At 51.2% G+C, this 18,947-nt stretch overlaps 1 protein-coding gene across 4 annotated transcripts in view; it reads left to right on the top strand.

Moving 5' to 3' along the window:
- CYFIP2 (cytoplasmic FMR1 interacting protein 2) overlaps positions 1-18,947 on the top strand; it is a 104,208-nt gene that overhangs the window by 35,529 nt on the left and 49,732 nt on the right. For all 4 annotated transcript variants that reach the window (XM_045820214.1, XM_045820207.1, XM_045820223.1 and 1 more), the window contains exons 11-21: positions 194-311; positions 2,599-2,718; positions 3,209-3,334; positions 4,743-4,909; positions 5,886-6,033; positions 9,202-9,355; positions 10,347-10,503; positions 10,989-11,085; positions 13,716-13,792; positions 16,041-16,149; positions 17,736-17,855. In XM_045820214.1, coding sequence (XP_045676170.1) covers positions 194-311; positions 2,599-2,718; positions 3,209-3,334; positions 4,743-4,909; positions 5,886-6,033; positions 9,202-9,355; positions 10,347-10,503; positions 10,989-11,085; positions 13,716-13,792; positions 16,041-16,149; positions 17,736-17,855 — 1,393 coding nt within the window. The remainder of the gene's footprint in view (positions 1-193; positions 312-2,598; positions 2,719-3,208; positions 3,335-4,742; positions 4,910-5,885; positions 6,034-9,201; positions 9,356-10,346; positions 10,504-10,988; positions 11,086-13,715; positions 13,793-16,040; positions 16,150-17,735; positions 17,856-18,947) is intronic.

The raw sequence follows: 18,947 nt of genomic DNA, 5'->3' as shown, positions 1-18,947 counted from the left end.
CCCACTCAGCCTATGAGCACCATGATGTGGGAGGCACAGGCTGTCTTGCTCATGTCTGGGTTACCTCTTGGTTCCACCCAGGGGAGCCGGCCACCTTGGCTGGGTCCCGGGAGCAACGTGTAAGTGGAAGGAGCCTGTTCCACCATGTGCCGACGACCCAAGGACCTGTCCAACCCTGTGATTTTCCGCCCAGGTGGACTTGTACCCAGAGCAGCATCAGCCCCCAGTACAACATCTGCGAGCAGATGGTTCAGATCCGAGATGACCACATCCGCTTCATCTCCGAACTCGCTCGCTACAGCAACAGTGAGGTAAGCGCGCTCCAGCTGCTGGGATGGAGGCTTGTTGTGTGGGCCCAGGGGGTGAAGGGCTGAGGACCAGGCAGGAAAGAAAGGGCCACAGAGATGATGGACAGCAGGAGTGAGGGAAGGCACAGCCGAGGCAGGAGGGCAGAATGGCCAAGAGCATGGATCTTAGGGCCACACAGGACTGGGTTTGATTCTGGCTCTGCTGCTGACCATCACAAGTTAGTCAGCGTCTCTGTGCCTCTGTTTCCTCCTCTGCAAAATGAGGGTAAGAGTATCCGGAACGGTTCATTGAGAGGATTAAACTGTGATGCATGGAAAACACATTGTGCCTAACAGAGAACAAAAGGAAATTGTTAATGGCTGTTAGTCTGTGCACCTTTACCCCAGATGGCCGCAGGAACCAAGTTCTGAACACTCATGCTCATAACACCATCTAAGTATTTTAATCTGCACAATAACAAATGGTCATTAAACAAGCCAGAAAGTACAATAGGGGACAGGGTAAATGCTCGACCTCAGAAAAAATAGAGCATACAAAAGGAGGGAATATCTGTCATGTAAAATCCCACCAACCAGCACCAACGATGATTCACGTTTGGGTATATATCTCCTTCTGGACCTCTTTCCCTGCAAACCCTCCCTGTGAGTATACATACTGGTTCAGGCGCACAGGTCTCCTGAGTTGAAACCTTTTGTTACCTGGCGCACCTGGACGACCGCGCTGCCTGTCCCACGTCCGCTCACTGGTTCCACCACATGGCTGGCAGCCATGGTGCCCATGCGTCTCAGACCCAGAGTTGGACACGGCTTCTACCAAAGAGGCCACGTGTTTGAAACGAAGACGGTCAGGCACACGCAGAAGGTGTGGTCTTTAGGCCCGTGGATGTGGACTCAGGTCAAGCGCACACCTTTGGCTTTCTTGACCGCACGTGCCCATCAACTGCGCTCAAACTGCGGGCATTCTTTAGGTGCAGGGCCTCCTTTACTCCTCACCGAGTTTTGGTGTGGTCTCAGAATGAGCCTGGCTCAAAGCTATTTTTTAAATTGTACGCGTCACATGTGTGCATGCAGACAGTTCTCGTTATTCGCGGTAGTCGTGTTCTAGCAAGTGGTGGTGAACACTGAATTAACCAACGCTGAGCCATTGCTCCGGGGAAAACATGGGGTTAGGTCCCCTGAGTCTCTGGTCACAGCGTGTTCAGCATCTGATCAACGTGCAACCCCGTTTTATGTGCTTTTCTGTTCAAAGACACCCCAGGTAATAAGAGATGTTGTTGATTCATTAACATGGGCTCACGGCCAACAACAGCACTATAATTTAGGCCTAAGGAAGCGTGTGTAAAACACATTTTCTCTAAAAGCATTTCTTTCTTAGTCTTCTAGACAGAACTTCAGAACCAGGCTTGGGGCCATGTGAAACAGTGAAATCATCACTAATAAAAAGCACAAACATGTGAAAAACTTGGCACTGAACAAACCATGGAAAAGGCACTTGTTTACAGTATGGAAGCCGAAACAAGAAGGCAGAGCCTCACCTGGTCCAACCTCAGCCAAGGACAGGACCCACACTGTTTTTTGTCACTCAGCACGTGTCTGTGAGTGACCACAAAGGCGCTGCAACTACTGGTGTTGCGGTTACAAGTACATTTTAGTGAGTCAGCAAATTCACAAATACAGAATCCACAAATAACGAGAACAGTCTCTGTATGTTTACGTGTGTGTTCAAACACATACACACACATGCCTATGCACACGCATGTTTACACACTCTGTTTCATCATGGAACACTACACGTGCAAATAGATGTCTGTCCTCGCCAGCATGTTCCCGTCAGTCAGTCACATCTAATTAGTGAGCTGTGAAATTCGTTTAGGGGCACACGATGAGGATTTTTGTGTGAAATGGAATGGGAAATCAGAGGAAGTCCCCTGTGTTAAGAGTAGAGCGGCTTTGTGACGAGTGGTTCGTGCGAGTGTTTCATGTCTCGAGGCAGGGTCCCTGAGTCTGGGGTGCGCGTCTCCTGCTGTGAGTCGCAGTCAGAAAAGTCGGAAAGCCTCTGCTCTGGGGGAGGCACCAGGGCGGCTGGCGTCTCTCCACCTGCGTTGGAACCCTCAGCCATTCATTTACCAGCCACACGGCCCTCCGCAAGACGCTGTCCGAGCCTCAGTTTACCTGTCAAGGGGATGTAATAATCGCTCCTCCTTGTAGCGTTCTTGCGGGGGGTGGTCAGTGAAATAGTGTGCAAGTGCCGGGCACGTGGGCGGTGAGGGTGACGGCCGGTGTTCCCTAGGTGGTGACGGGCTCCGGGCTGGACAGCCAGAAGTCAGACGAGGAGTACCGCGAGCTCTTCGACCTGGCCCTGCGGGGCCTGCAGCTGCTGTCCAAGTGGAGCGCCCACGTCATGGAGGTGGTGGGTGTCCCCCCGGCCCCTCCAGCCCGACCTCTGTTCCCTTGGCACCTGCCTGCCTCTCCCCGAGCACTCTTTTCAGCAGCTTTATTGAGCTATAATTCGCATACCATACCAATCACCCGTTTAAAATGTAAATTCATTGGCTTTCTGTGTGCTTACAGAGTTATACAATCACCTATTTAGAACACTTTCATTGCCTCAAAAATAGGATCACTGCTGCACCCCCCCACACACACCCCATTCCCTGTCTCCCCAGTCCTAAGCAACCTCCTTTCTGTCGCTATAGATTTTCCAATTCTTGGTGTTTCCTGTAAGTAGAATCCTGTGCTGTGTGGTCTTTTGTGGGTGGCTCCCCTCACTTGGTATGTTTTCAAGGTCCATCCATGTTGTAGGACGAATCTGCATTTTATTCCCTCCCGTGGCACGGGCACACCTGGTTTTGTTTCTGCATTCCGCCGCTGATGACGTTTGGGTTGTTCCCGCCCTGCAGTACTCCTGGAAGCTGGTCCACCCCACGGACAAGTTCTGTAACAAGGACTGCCCCGGCACGGCGGAGGAGTACGAGAGAGCCACGCGCTACAACTACACCAGCGAGGAGAAGTTTGCCTTCGTGGAGGTGGGTGCTGCCCTCCCGGCGTCTCCTCCAGCCCCTGAGGCTGCTGCTCAGGGTCTGCGGCAGTGGGAGGGGCTGGTTCTGAGCAGCCTTGGTCCCCTCCTGGGCATGCACGTCCCTGTCCCCCTTCTCTGCCCAAATTCATCTCTCTCAGGTTATTCACAAACGATTAGAATCTCGTTCTGTTCTTAAAGTAAATCCAAATGAAAGTGTTCACTCCACTAGAAAACTGAACAAAGGGAAACCAACAGAAGAAACAAGCAAAAAAATAGCTGACAGAGATCAGAGAAACGCCCGAACGGATGAGTGTTCAGACAGAACTGCAGATTAAAACTAAGATGAGACAGAGTATTGTTGGCCACTCAGGATGGTCGGGTCTTCGGAGATTGGTGATCGCTGTTGAAGCGTGGGAAACAGACCCTCTCGGAGACCTGGGGTGGCTCGTGTGCATGTCCTTCTGTGAGGACAGTCTGGTGGGATGGACTCAAACGTTTAATGTGCGTGCCCTTGGGCTCACAAGGTCTTTCGGGAATATACCCCTGAAAAATAAGCCAACTGTGCAAAGACACACGCACATAGGTATTTATCACAGTGTTGTTTATAATATCAGAACATGGGAACAGCTGAGATGTCCTCCAGCCTGGGACCAGGTAGGACATATGTGGGTACAGGTATGTCATTGAATACTATGTGGCTACTAAAATGGATGTACCAACATGGAAAGACATGCACAGTGTATGTATGGTTAAGTCCAAAAAAAAAAAGCCAGGTTAAAGAACAGCATGTAAAGAAAATTCCATTTATAGTAAAATTAATATACTTTTGCATATTTGCTCAAAACGGAAGGACATAAATATTTATATTTTTGTATACCAAACCATTAATAGTAGTAGTTTCTGGAGGGGAGATTCTTACTTCCCGGTTTATAACCTTCTAATTTGTTTTTTGTTTGTTTGTTTCATTGCCAAAAGATGTTTCTATTCTGAGGGAGGACAGTTCATTCATACTAAGTTTTGAGTGACAGCTCCCTCTCTCATGACTGTCTGAGGCCGGGAAGCTGGACACCTGGACACTAGCCCTTGGGCCCAAGGCCATTTCCGCTGTGTGGGCCTCAGCTTCCTGTCTGCCAAAGGGAGCTGATCTTGTCCGCCCGCTCCATCCCAGGGCTCCTGCTGGGAGTCAGACATCCGTCGTCAGAGGAGATAATGGTGTGGATGAGCTGTGGAAGCTGTACAGGGTTGGACACATCTAAGGGGTCCTTAGCACGTCTCCAGGCCACACTTTAACAGACTGAGGTCCAGGGGTATAATTTCAGGCAGGAGACCAGTTGTGACCACATGATGTGGTGGAGGACTGGACAGACAGGTGTGCCCAGGTGCAGTGAACCTGACCTTGGTCTCTGCCTGGCCAGGTGATCGCCATGATAAAAGGCCTGCAGGTGCTCATGGGCCGGATGGAGAGCGTCTTCAACCAGGCCATCAGGAACACCATCTACGCAGCGCTGCAGGACTTCGCCCAGGTGACGCTGCGCGAGCCCCTGAGGCAGGCGGTGCGGAAGAAGAAGAACGTTCTCATCAGGTGGGGCTCCGTGTGGCTCTTCACAGGGGCACATCAGACACCAGGGGTGTGGTGCAGGCCTCGGAGGAAGCTGCCTGCCCAGTCAGCATTCGGGGCAGCCCCTGAATACACACAGACCCTCCTAGCACGTTTCAGGAAGCCTTGTTAGGAGACTGGACATTTGAGATGGATGAGTCCTCTCAGTCTCTGGGTTCGAAGCCCATACCCATCACTGCCTGGTTTTGTGAACTCAGTCTAGTTACTTACCTTCTCTGAACCTCTCTGCTCTTCATTTATGAAACGTGGGTGATAATGGTACCTACCTACCTTGTAGGCCAGGGGTGTCAAACTCATTTTCACTGGGGGCCACATCAGCCTCACAGTTGCCTTCAAAAGGCTGAAATAACTTTAGGACTGTATAAATGTAACCACTCTTTAACTGTTAAGGGGTTGAAATTACATTCAGCCCTTCGAAGGCAACCACAAGGCTGACGCGGCCCCCAGTAAAAATGAGTTTGGCACCCCTCCCATAGGCTGTTGGAATGATAACATGAGATAATCCATATGTCATAAGCACACAGCAGCATGGAGTAAGCATGCAGCGAACATAAGCTGTTATTAAAGCTTTAAATGTGCAGCGGTTTAATGAGACGAATGAGACTCTCCTCTGCCCAACACCAAGAACAGCCATCCTGCCCCACTCAAGTTCTCTGCCACGGCACAGGCTCAGAGCTGGGTTCTCGGGCAGCCAGTGGGCTTTGGAATCGCCTGGGGCACTTGTAGGATGCAGGCTTCAGAACTGCACCTCAGATCTGCTAAACCAGCATCTCCGCATCCAGGGTGAGCACCTCCGCATCCAGGGTGAGCACCTCTTACGGGCACCGCAGGAGTTCTAGGGAAGTGGTCCCGAGACACCACAGACTCTAGAAACAGGCTTGCAAGGTTTACCTCTTTCTAACGGTGAAACCTGACCTGAGCCTCCGTCCTTCCTTCCCAGCGTCCTGCAGGCGATTCGGAAAACCATCTGTGACTGGGAGGGGGGCCGGGAGCCCCCCAATGACCCATGCTTGAGAGGGGAGAAGGATCCGAAAGGTGGATTTGACATCAAGGTGCCCCGGCGTGCCGTGGGGCCCTCCAGCACACAGGTAGGCGGCTCTGAGCACAGGCCAGCTCGGCTCACTCAGAGGCCAGCCAGGCCGCGGTAGGTCATCCTGGCTGGGCCATGGGGCACAGGGGCTGGGAGTCCTCAGGCAGGAGGGGCAGGGTCAAGCAGCTGCTTTAGTCTTATTCTACCATCTGGTTTTGATATAGGAGGGAGGACTGCTGGTTTAAGATTCAGGAGACCTGGATTCTCATCCTAGATACCTGTGTGACCTTGGGCACGTTAGATATTCTCTTTGTGCCTCAGTTGTCTAATCTGGAAAATGGGGGGTAACACCAGGACTGGTTCCAAAGTGTAGGAGGAGTTCAAAGTAGAATCTATATGCATCTGCCCTGTTCCTCTTTAATGGACCCTGCCCCTTCCCTTGCAGTGGCATCCCAGCTTGGGAATTCACGAGTTCTGCCTCTGACTTGCTGTGTGATCTTGGGAAAGTGCCTTGACCTCTCTGAGCTCTGATTATCTTCTCCATTAAATGAAAACTTTGTAGGAGATCATGGTACTGATAAAATACCCCCTTTTTAATCCCTCTTTGCCCCCCAAAGCACAAGTATTGAAAGCCCTTGACCCCTCAGAGAAAGTCTAGTAATCCAGGATATTCCAGGTTTCCAACTGGAGCTTCTGACCAGCAATAGGATGCCTGTGGCTCCTCCAAAGCCGTTGTAAGATTACAGGAAACAATGAAAGAATCTGGGCATTGTAGTAAAGTCTTTGCCACCTACCTAAAGGCTGAAAGCTTCTGGTGGGCTTTTTGAAGTATTGGAGGAAAGCTTGCGGCTCTGTTGCCACTTTTAAAGGCCTCACAGGTCCAGAAGCCCCAGGCTGGGACTCCTGCTTCTCTCAACCTTTAAGCCTCTCTCCACGTACCTGAGTTCTTGAACCATCTGAGATGAGCCACCCGAGGCCGCCCCTGACCCTTGTCACTGTGTGTGCGTCTGTGTCCGGGCAGGGGTGTGGGGAGGAGGGATGGGGCTAGGTGTGTGCTCAGCACTGGTGTCACCACCCGTGGGCTGGTTTGCCCTGATCTTGCCTGCTGGCTGTGGAATGTCCTGAGGAAGCTTCTTCAGACAGTTCTGTGCAGTGTTAGGGGCCAGAGACCTTTCTAGCCCAGAATGCCCCCGGGGGGCTGAGCAGAGCTTTGGGCATTTCTCTAAGTCCTAAAACATGAATGAGGGAGAGACAGACAAGGCACAAGAGAAACTGGAAAGGAAGGAGGTTGTGCTGGAGGCAGAGAGAGAAGAGAGAGGAGAGAGGGAGAGAGAGAGAGAGAGAGAGAGAGAGAGAGAGAGAGGGAGAGAGGGAGAAGAGAGAGAGAGAGAGAAGGACTATTTACAGACAAATAAAAGGCAAATGTCTCCAGCAATCAGCACCATCAAGTTGTGTCCGGTGGCACAGATGCATTTAATAGGCTCCTAGACAGTCAGACCTAAAAGCACCCTTAGAGACAAACTAGTCCCAGTCCCCACCCCCTATTTTACAGATGGGGAAACTGAGGTCCAGAGAGGGGAAGTGACTTGTCCAAGCCACAAGGTGAGTGACAGGTAGAGGCGGGACAAGAACCAGGTCTCCTGACTCCCACCCCAGGGCTCTGCCGGAGCCTTGGGAGCACAGCAGACGTGGGCCTCGAGCCCCACTGGGACGCGGGCCGTGGTGCTGGCGAGTGAAAGGCTCTGTTCAGTACAAGTAGGCGGGAAAAGAGTTCCCCCCCTTAGGGACAAAAGGGATTTTCAGATAGAATTTGATACAAATCAGTCAGCACCCACAAGGAGGGACTTAACCCTTTTCCGAGGCCTCCGAAGGCCGTCATGAGAAGAGTGCTTCCCGATTGCTAGGGATGATAGATACGCCCCCGGCGGGGCTGCAGAGGGTGGATGGCGCACCCCTCCTTTCTGTGGCCACGCCGCACCGCCCAGCGCCAGGCGCAGGGCGGGTGAGAGCCGAGCGGAGGCCCCGAGGCAGCGAGGACGGACGTGGTGGCAGAGGGAGGTTGGAGCGTCGCAGAGGTGGTCGGCCAGTGGCCCCTAGCAGTCGTGACGGCTTTCCCACCGTATACAATACCTCTCGCTTTTCTCTCTCTCTCTTTTCTCTCTCCTCCTCTTCCCTGTCTCTCCTGCCCTCCCATCCCCTCCTCCTCTCTCCTACCTATGTCTTAGGCCTGCCAGTGGTCCCCGAGGGCTTTGTTTCACCCCACTGGTGGCACACACGGCCGAAGAGGCTGCCGATCCCTGGTATCACACCGCCTGGCGGGGTTGGTTTGGGTGCACCTCTCCAGGAGGCAGCAGGAATGGACTAGCCTGGCTCCTCGAGGCCCCTTCCGGCCCTAAGATTCAAAGACAGATGATGTGGAGAGATCTAGATTAGCCCCTGTACCCTTTGCTCTTAAGGTCCTCTGTGAGAGGGAGCTAATTGTCTAGTAGGCTCCTGTGTAAGTACCAACCTTCACGCGCTTTCCGCCCAGGATTTCGGCAGGCTGTGCCGTGCAGCTGGTGCCACCAGAGGGCAGAATTCCTCAGGAATGGTTTCCAAATGCTGAGGGCCAGACGCTTGAGGTGGTGGGGGGCTTGTTCGGCTCATAGGCCATGTCACAGTTCTTCCGAGTGTAAGCCCTGGAAGGGACGGGTCTGAGAAAGTATCTTGCGCAACTCCTTCATGTCAACAGATGAGAAAACTAAGGCCCAGAGTGGGACTTTGTTGCCCAAGGTCACACAGCAAGTCAGTGGCAGTGCCTGGCTTTGACTCCCTGGTCTTTTGACTGTCAGTCTCATGCTCCACCCACGGTGCCACGGTGCTATCCGGGAAAGCGGGGAGCGACTCCAGGGTGGCGTGGAATGAGGTTCCCCTCTGATGCCCATGCCCGTGGCCGAGCAGAGCAGGAGCCTGGGCCTTGAAGGACCTGGTTTCACCAGGTCCACCTACCCAGGGATGCCACAGGCCCCAGACAGAACTGCCTTCCTGGGCTGGCTAGTCTCCCTCTTGAAAGTTCACGTGTTCCAAATTTGCTTCTCCATTCCTAAAATTGGTGCTTCCTAAGACACAGCTTTTTAAGGGCAGACATCTGCAGAAAGAAAGTATGTACGTACATAAATGCAGCACGAAGCAGCCTTTGCCCCCGACGGAGGGACAGCCCCTGACCTGCCTGCCTTTCCTTTTCAAGCTGTACATGGTGCGAACCATGCTCGAATCGCTCATCGCGGACAAGAGCGGCTCCAAGAAGACCCTGAGGAGCAGCCTCGACGGCCCCATTGTCCTCGCCATAGAGGACTTCCACAAGCAGTCCTTCTTCTTCACGCACCTGCTCAACATCAGCGGTGAGCCGCGGGGTCTGGGGAGGGGGTGGGGCCTTCCTGGGCCCAGAGCCACTAAGCGGTCAGGCCAGAAGTTTCCAAGAGACGCGATCACTGACCCCGGGGGACGCATTGTGCCGCCAGGGAAAAAATACACACTTTCTGATGCACCCTGGGACCCAGGAAAGGCCAGGCTCAGTCCAGCTATTCTGACTTAGCTGGAGATACCCGTCTGGTAGACATTTGTGGCTAATTTGTCATGAAGCCCTTAGCAGAGGGGGATCAGAAACAGCAGTGTGCTCAGACACACCTAGGACTGGGTCAGTGTTTTGCTTCTAAGCAGCAGCTCTGAGCTGATTACTGCCTGTTGCCCCTAGAAAAGGAGGCTCCCAGGCTGTACCCCCATCCTGTGTCCCCCACTCTTCCCCTATTAGCAGGATGCATGCCCAGGTGCGACAGGGCAGAATAGAGGGAGAGGAGCATCCCAGAGTCGTGGGAGTGGTAATGCATCTGTCAGTACTGAAGAGAGATCTTAGCCAATAGTCCGAAGTTCTTCATGGAGCGCAGCCTAGGAGGGGCCTTCAAGACCTCTGAGCAGTGAGTTCAGAATTCCTACGTACAAGGGGTCACAGAGCTGCAGTCCAGTTAAAAGTGGACACCTGGAGACCTGTCTTGACACTTTGAATAGCAAGTATTTTCAGGGTGACTTTGTGGAGGGGGTGACAGTAACTGTGGGGGCCCCAAAAGCTCTAAAACATCACCACCTCCTTCCCCATGCCTTCCCCACGCACTGTCACTGTCTCTGAAGGCGTAACAAACCCTGTCTTCTAAATAGACGTTAGCCTGGCATCCCAGTTCAAGAGAGCAGGACCTACTGATGGGGTCACACTCATGAGGACCAGCTGTGTACCTCTCACCATCATAATAATAACAGAAAAAGTCATAAACACAATAAGCTCGCAGGTCCTCTGTTGCTGGCCCCGTAACCCAAGGCTCTCTCCCTCACGCTCCCCAGAAGCCCTGCAGCAGTGCTGTGACCTCTCCCAGCTCTGGTTCCGCGAGTTCTTCCTGGAGTTGACCATGGGCCGGCGAATCCAGTTTCCCATTGAGATGTCCATGCCCTGGATCCTAACAGACCACATCCTGGAAACCAAAGAGCCTTCCATGATGGAGTAAGACGCAGGGCTGGGCCAGCAGGAGGTGCCTGGCGTGCAGGCGGAGGCTCATTTGCCAGAGAGCTCTGTTTTCTCCAGAACCTTCCAGATGAGGCATTGTGCCCAGCCAGGGATCTGGTCACACCAGATTTGGCTGAGCCTTGCAGACAGGCTCAGAACCTACCAGCCCATCTGCCCTTCTGATGCTTTTAGTCTTGTAACAGTCAGCCTGGGAAAACAGTCAGTTCTGGAGATCAGGAAGCTAATTCATTTTTTTCAGGCCTTGGGTATATTAGCATCTGGGCTTTTCATTTCTGTGGGCAGGTCATAAAGGGAGTTATTCCTAAGTGGAGGCTGGAAACATGGAATGCTGGGAGGTTCTCTTTTCCTTTCCCTGAACTTGCTCATCTCTTCTTCTGGATTCTCATGTTTCCCAAGCGGGTATAAATCTGCCTGCCATAAGAGAAACGATTAGTAAGCTGCCCTTGTTTTCTCCTCTTAAGGTACGTCCTCTACCCATTGGATCTGTACAACGACAGCGCCTACTATGCGCTGACCAAGTTCAAAAAGCAGTTCCTGTATGATGAGATCGAGGCCGAGGCAAGTGACGCGCTTCTCCTTTTGTTCCTTTAGTCTTGTTCTGAGCGGCTGGACCTTCCGCATCTTTAGCTGTTGGCGCGAAGTGGGGTGTCTTGGTCCATTCAGGTTGTAGCAAAATATCACAGACTGGATGACTTGTAAACAACAGATATTTATTTCTTAGTGTTCTGGAGGCTGGAAGTCTGAGATCGGGGTGCCAGCATTTTTGGGTGAGGGTGCTCTTCTGGGTCACAGACTTCTGTGTCCCCCATGGTGGAAGGGGCAAGGGAACTCCAGGGGTCTCTCTGATAAGGGCACTAATCCCATTCATGAGGGCTCCACCCTCATGATCTCATTGCCTACCATCACCTTTGGGGGTTAGGATCTCAGCATATGAAGTGGGAGGGACCACAGCATGGGGGATCAATGATTTATTCTGGAGAGGCTTCCCCCAAAGCACCTAGACCGGGATGATGGTCCTTCTTTCTCAAACGGTTAAGGGATGGCAAATGGTAGAACTACTTGGGTAAAATTAGTCTTCTAATGGGTCTTTTATGGTTTGATTACTTGGCTCACAGTAACAACAGTAATATACCTATCAATTATTATATACTTATCATATGCCAGGCACAGCGTATGCACTGTAGAAACATTTTAAATAATCTTGACCACAATGTAAAGAAGTATATGCTGCTATCTGTTCGGCAGGCAATAAATTGGAGACTTAAAGTGGGTCAAGTGCCACATCCCAAGGTCACTGAGTCTCTGTCTAGTACCGATAGGGCTGAAATATCGGCATCCTCTCCGCTATTCAGCTGTTTGCTAGAGAGCCACTCAATGGCTTTATTTCTGTAATGGTCAGGATAAGCTGGGTTACCATATAGTAACAACCAACCCCAGATTCTTAGTAGCTTGAAAGCAAAGGCTTGTGTCTGTGTTATAGGTTGACCAGAGGCTCCGTCCCGTGTAGTCTCCAGCCTGGGACCCACCGGAATATTCCTTGAGTAGTTGCCCCAGCGGGGGAAGGGTCAGGGTGAATCACACACTCTGATACTTAAAGCTGCCACCTGAAAGTGACACGTCATGGGTCACAGCAAGTCACGTGGCTGCACCTCCTTTCAAAGAGGAGCAAGGAAGCTCAGTCCTGCCAGGAGCCGGCAGGACCAGGAGATCAAAGGCACTAAGGGCTCAGTTTTGTCTCCCGGAAGCTGGAATGATAGTCACTGTTCTGTTACGTTCCTAGGATTATAGAAACATAGAATGAGGCCAGTGAGGTAAAATTGTCATACAACTATAAGGCATCCTTATTTGCAAAGGGAAGACATGAATGTTTTAGGATAAGCATTACCACTAAATGCATTTGAAAGTTTGTGTGTTGCAAAGAGAAGCTAGTGAAGATCCTGCTTTCTCTCTGCGTCCTCTCGTTTCTGTGGGGGTTGAAATGGAGGGCAGACCTATTCTCAGTGTTGCCTGACCCTTTCTCTTCCCATATCCCCAGACCCCATTCCCCACCATGAAGGGCCTCTCCGATATGTGTGAGGTTCCCCAAGCTTCGTCTCCTGCTCCCGAACAATGGCCCCTTGGCCAGCCCTAGGGGTGCATGTACCTGCAGAATAGTTTGCCCTTGGGGGTGAACCCAGGGAAGAGAGCACACAGGGCCCAGAAGGGGCTTGGGCCCTTGGGGCAAGGACACTCAAACCTGGTTCTACAAGAGGGTCATGGGGTATGAGTGGGCACCCCCGCCTGGACCCTGCAGGCTCCTTGCCTGGAGAAGACCCAATGCCCTCGAAGTTCAAAGTCCAGGGCAGTGGCCTTGGTTACCCACCTATGAAGACAGCACTACATATGCCACTGTTTTTGTGTTCAGAATAACATCTGGAGTGTAAAGCAAAACGCATGAGAGCTCATTGAATTAAATAACCACATAGAGCTGAGAATTTGGTAAGAAAAGAGTCAAGGATTAATCACCTAAATATGATCTGTTTCCTTTGACATCATACTGCCACCCTGCTTCAGCCACCACCCCATCTCTTTAAAGTCCCTGTCTGCCCCACCCCCCACCATTTCCTACTCTTACCGTGGTGGGGGATCGGATTTGATCCTCTGTGTCTGATGTGCACTTTCTTCCCGCCCGAGCAGCACCGATGCCGTGAAACACTGAAATGGCAAGGCAGTCCCTTGCCCATTAAAAATCAAAGGTTTTTAAGCAATATGTTTTTAAATGTTTTAAATGTCTAATGACCATCTACCTCTTTATCTGCAAAGCGAGGTTAAAATGAAGGGGAAAGACAAGAAAGTCTCTCGTGAGAGGTGGCCAGGGCAGGCGGACAGGAGTGGTTGCAGGATGTGAAATCTCGCCTGTTGTGTCCCCCCGGGTCAGCCCCTTGTAACGTGGAGGAGGGGACCGGTGGGGAGGGCAGTTCCGCAACAGCTTTCTGAGCTTCGCCTTCTCAAGGGCCTCACTGAGGACCTTGAGAGCAAGGGACCAGATTTCCCAACTTCACTTGGCTCCAGAATCTTCTTTTTCCCTCAAAGCCTCCCGCCCTACTGCACACTTGAGGCGGTCCTCCCCAGCTGCCCTCTGAGTTGCCCAAGCTTCTGTGATAGAGCTGGCCGGGCACCGCTGACATTTCCTGCTTCCTCTTCGCCAGGTGAACCTGTGTTTTGATCAGTTTGTCTACAAGCTGGCGGACCAGATCTTTGCTTACTACAAAGCCATGGCTGGCAGGTATGAGAGCCTGTTGTTTTCCTGTTGCAAAACTTCCCTTCTTTATCATGGAAGGAAGTCGGAATGATTCCATGGGCCTGGACTGGGTGCTAGAATACAGGAGAGGAAAACAGGTTTGGGGCTGGGCCTCCCGGGAAGACAGACGTTAGTAAAAACCAATGCACGCACAGTGACGAGGGAAGGTACGTGCTCCCTGTGAATGAAAAGTTCATGGGAATGTGGGACTATGCGACAGTTAAACCTGAACCAGTCTTTGGGGCAGGGAACTGGAAAGGCTGTTCTGAGAAAGGAACACTTGAGTTCATTTCTGAAGGTGATAGGAGTTAAGTAAAACGAGGTGAAGGAGGAGACAGGAAAATGTAGGGAAGAGGAACTACCTGTGCATAGTCCCTGTGGCAGAAGTATAATAATTAACAATAATAATAATAATAGCATGCCAGATACCACGTGATGCCACTTATATGTGGGATCTGAAAAACAAAACACATAAAATAAAAACAGAAACAAATTCATAGACACAGAGAATACACTAATGGTTGCCAGAAGGGAGGGGTGGATGGACGGGTGACAACGGTGAAGTTTAATAAGAAGTACAAACTTCCAGTGACAAAATAAACAAGCCCCAGAGAGGTAGTGCGCAGCATAGGGAACATAGTCGATAATACCGTCATAACTTTGTACGGGGACAGATAATTATTAGACTCACCATGACGACCATGTCTTAAGGGATATAAATGTCAAATCACTGTGTTGTACACCTGGAACTAATCTATTGTATGCATTACTTGAAAAGTTCAAAAAATTATAATAGCAGGCCTACCCCTTAGGGGTGCTGAGAGGGGATCTGTGTGGATGAGAACACGGACAGGTCCCTTCACAGACCAAAGGTGGGCGGGCAGGCTGGCTGCAGACCAAAGCTGGAGAGGGGCCGGAAGGGTCAGAAGGCCCAGCGGGCGGAGAATGGCCCAGATCAGAGCCGCCCGGCAGAAACACACCACACATTGTATGTGTGAGCCACACATGTCCTTTTACAAGTTTCAGTGGCCATATGTAGAAAAGGAAAAAAAAACAGGTGAAATTAATTTTAACAGTATATTTTATGTGTCATGTAATCCACTCTATGTAAAGCACTATAATTGCACTATTTGTTCCGTTTCCACACGGAACAAACAATTACAAATTATTAGAGAGAGAGAGTTTTCTTTTTCCCCCCTAAGTCTTCACACTGTAGTATGTATTTGACACTTCGAGTGCATCCGCACCTGGGCCCGCCCGTCTCAGGTGCTCCGGAGCTCGTGTGGTGGCCGCCGCTCCCTATACTGGAGAGTGTGGATTTGGATTATGTCACTTTCCTGCTCAGTGGCTTCCTCCTAATGACATCCAGTTACATCCAGGAAACATCTAACCTCTTTACTGTGGCCTGTGTTGTCCCATGTGATCTGGCCCCTAGACCAACTTTATACTTTGGTTTTTGCTCCAGGATCTTGGCCACGCCCTGCCCTTTCTCCACCCTGACGTCTTTCCTTCTCCCCAGCTCCCATGTGCCCGCGAGAGTCTGCCCCAGATCTTGCCATTTTCAGCATGTAGGTCTCTGCCCCAGAAGCCCTCTCCAGAGAGCCCTTCCCTGACCCCCTAACGCCAGAGGGTCCTGTCCCATTCTCTCCAGAGCGCCAATTACTCTGCAGCCTGTGCCTCAGTCACGGTGCGTCTAACTCACAGATTGGTTGTGAGACGGAGAGGGACTGCGTCGTGATCGTGTGCGTGCACCTGGCAATAATGAACGCTGTGCAGACGGGTGCTCTTTGGGATTATCTGACTCCTCTGCTTTGGTCTACAGCAGCCGTCTCTCTTCACCACAACACGGGCTTCACGAGGACACGCACTTTGTATTCCTAGTGCTTAGAGCGTGTCCTCTCGGGGACATTCTGTCCTGAGAAAGGCTATGGGACGTGCGAAACACGCATGCATTTGTTTTTATTTTTATTGTCCTATTTTTTGGTAAGTGAATACAAGAGGAGAGCAGCTGAACTTCTGTGTTGCCAGTCTTTGCCTTAGAAGTGCCGTTTCACATATTGAGCTCTAGTGGCTGAAAAGAAATTTGAAGAAGTTTGCTTTCGAACAGAAAAACAATTATATTTAAAACATATAAGTTGGTGCCTCATGAGTAGATCCCTTGGACATGGCTGAGCAGCTGAAAACTGTTCACAGTCATGCTTGCTGACCTTGCGTCCCCTTTCCTCCCCCACAGTGTGCTGCTGGACAAACGCTTCCGGGCCGAGTGCAAGAACTACGGCGTCATCATCCCGTACCCGCCGTCCAACCGCTACGAGACGCTGCTGAAACAGAGACACGTGCAGGTAAGGGGGAAAGGCAGCCAAGAGGAGAAGGAACAGGGCAGGAGAGAGCCGCTGAGCAGTGAGCGTGGAGACCAGAAGCCAGGGCCGTCTGTCGTCTGCCCCCCACATCTCCCCGTGGGGATGTCTGTCTGAGCGCCGTCGTGACACAGCCTCAGAGTCAAAAGCCAGAAAGAGGCACTGGGCTTCCTCTGGTTCAGGTTCTAGGCTTCTCAGCCCGTGCGCAGCTCACCTCTGTGGCCACAGGACCTTTTGTCTTCCCGTCCTAAGCAGCAGCCCGCTTCCTTGCTTGGGGCTGCTGCTCCGACATCTATCCCCGAACAGGCTCAGGGAAGGAGAGCTCTGCGGGCCTTCGAAACAAAGCATGTCGGACTAAACACCGGGCAGAAGTTATTTGTTTTTGTGGAGTTGGTTTTTGTTAATATTTGACCCCAGATGGAGAGAAAATGCTGTCAGGAGCTCAGAAACATACATCCTTGCTTAAAAGCGTTAACGGAACCAGGCAGGCAGAGTAAGAGATGCTCCGGCAGACTGCGCCCTACTCCTGCACCCTGCTGGCGGCCAAGCAGTGGTGTGAAATGGCCTTTATGCCGTGACCTCTGGGTGCTTATTACGTGGTCCACGGTGCTTGTGGGAAGATGCAGGTGAAGGGGGGCAGAGGCTCCACTGAGAGGTTGCTGTAGGTAAGGATGAGAGGAGTCACCTTGGAAGCCCTGGGCATTCCCACTGCTGTGAGAAATCCCAGAGAAATGGAGAATCACAAGAGGAAGAAGAACAGTCTCACCTCTGCCAACAGCAGGGGCTTGCTGCTTTTCCGTCAGCCTCTCAGAAAATGATGCCCATCTCTTACTGCTGCAGCCAGAATTAGCCTCAGGATATTTAATACTGAGGACTTCATGTGTGCACAAGATGGCCCTAGGCAGGTGGTAGAAAATTCACTCCTAGAAGATAAATAGGAAAAAAATTAAACAGTTAAGAATAATCCTTGGGCACCTAGCAAAGCACAGTGCACACAGCAGGTAGTCAATAAATGTTCATTGCTATCTACATAGCATCTGCCACAATGCCCATGTGTTCCCCAGTGCAAGCTACATTTTCCCTTCTGTAAGCAGCCCTTCATCCCCTTGCTGTTAACCTCATCCCCACAAAGGCAAGCAGCACGTCCTTGCTGAGGAGGCGGCTGTTCCCGGGTGACTATGAATTGGGGCACAGGGCAGACTGATTCAGGAAGAACCTCAAGGCCAAATTTAGGATGCTGGCCTTGCACAGGATGCCAGAGTCTCTCCTGGGCCTCGTCCTACAGTCTGAACGAATTGTGTTTTCCCTCAACGCTGTATGTTTCAAAACTACAGGAAACTTGAGGGAATAATCCACTGAGCACACATATACTCTCTAAACAGATTCATGATTATTAATGCCTTACCACATTTGCTTCGCTTTCTCTTCCTCACGTGTATTTTCTGTCTCACAAACACAGTCAATATATAAAATATATTTATATGATCCAAGTTTCTATTAGTGTGTTGCATTTAGTTGTCATGCGCCTGCACACACCTTGGGTCACTCTTCCCTCTCTGCCTTCCATCCAGCTCTTGGGGAGATCCATTGACCTGAACAGACTCATTACTCAGCGCATCTCTGCCGCCATGTATAAGTCCCTGGACCAGGCCATCAGCCGCTTCGAGAGTGAGGACCTGACCTCCATTGTGGTAAGACATGGGAACTCTGGGATTTTTGGTGGACATTGTTGTGAGCCTAGTACCAGGCCAGTTAAGGAGAAGCAGTGAGTCTCTTTCCTTTCTGAATGGAGCAGGAAGAGTAGATTTAAGAATGAGAATAATCCCACCCTCCCAATTGCCGGGAGAGCGGGAGTGGAGAGAGCTCTTGAAATCTCTCCGGAGGGCCAACCTGGGGACACATGCTTATCCTTTAGGATTCTGCAGATCCGAGCAGTAGGAGAGTGGTCCACTAAAGCCAGGGAAGGATGCACACCAGGGTCAGCCTCATGGGTGTGCTGAGGCCCAGGGCCCAGAGGGCTCTGTGCTGGCTTTAATGCTCTGCTGTCGCCATCTTGAAATTCTCAATAATTTTTAAATTCTCACCCGAGGATTTTAGAGAGAGGGGAAGGGAGAGAGAGAGAGAGAGAGAGAGAGAGAGAGAGAAACATTGATCAGTTGCCTCCCGTATGTGCCCCAACAGGGGATTGAATCTGCAACCTTGGTATGTGCCCTGACTGGGAATCGAACCAGCAACCTTTTGGTGTAGGGGGCGATGCTCCAACCAACTGAGCCACCCAGCCAGGAAAAAATTCTTAATAATTTTTTAACAAGGGTCCCACATTTTTATTTTGTGAAGGGACCTGCAAATTATATAGTCCGTTCTGATGGACAAGCATGGACCTACTCTCTTCTCCTATTAAACAGTATCTGAACTTTTCTGGTAATTTTCGTTCTCCAAGAATGAGATAAACTTCACTGATCAGTCTCCCAGTGGATCAAAGGAAGGCTGGGATGCTTTCAGAAGCAGAAGAGTAGAAGGAGTGAGGGAACTAGAACATCACCACTAGATCACCACGGTGGTCATTGCTGCTGGCAAGATCCGGCCACGGATGCTAAAATTAGCAGGCAGAACTTCGAGGAGAATGTCGTATGATTCCTCCTATTAGGAGATTCCTAGAGCAGCCAGATTCACGGAGACAGAAAGTGGGGTGGAGAGTCGGTGTTCAGTGAGCGCAGAGTTCCCGTTGAGGACGATGGAGAAGTCCTGGAGACGGGTGGTGGCGATGGTGCCACGCGGGAAGG

The sequence above is a fragment of the Phyllostomus hastatus genome, unplaced genomic scaffold (assembly GCF_019186645.2).
Source record: "Phyllostomus hastatus isolate PE091 unplaced genomic scaffold, TTU_PhHast_1.1 phas_contig_150, whole genome shotgun sequence".
NCBI lineage: Eukaryota > Metazoa > Chordata > Mammalia > Chiroptera > Phyllostomidae > Phyllostomus > Phyllostomus hastatus.
The sequence above is the reverse complement of the archived record's forward strand: the minus strand, read 5'-3'. Positions and strand labels throughout refer to the sequence as shown.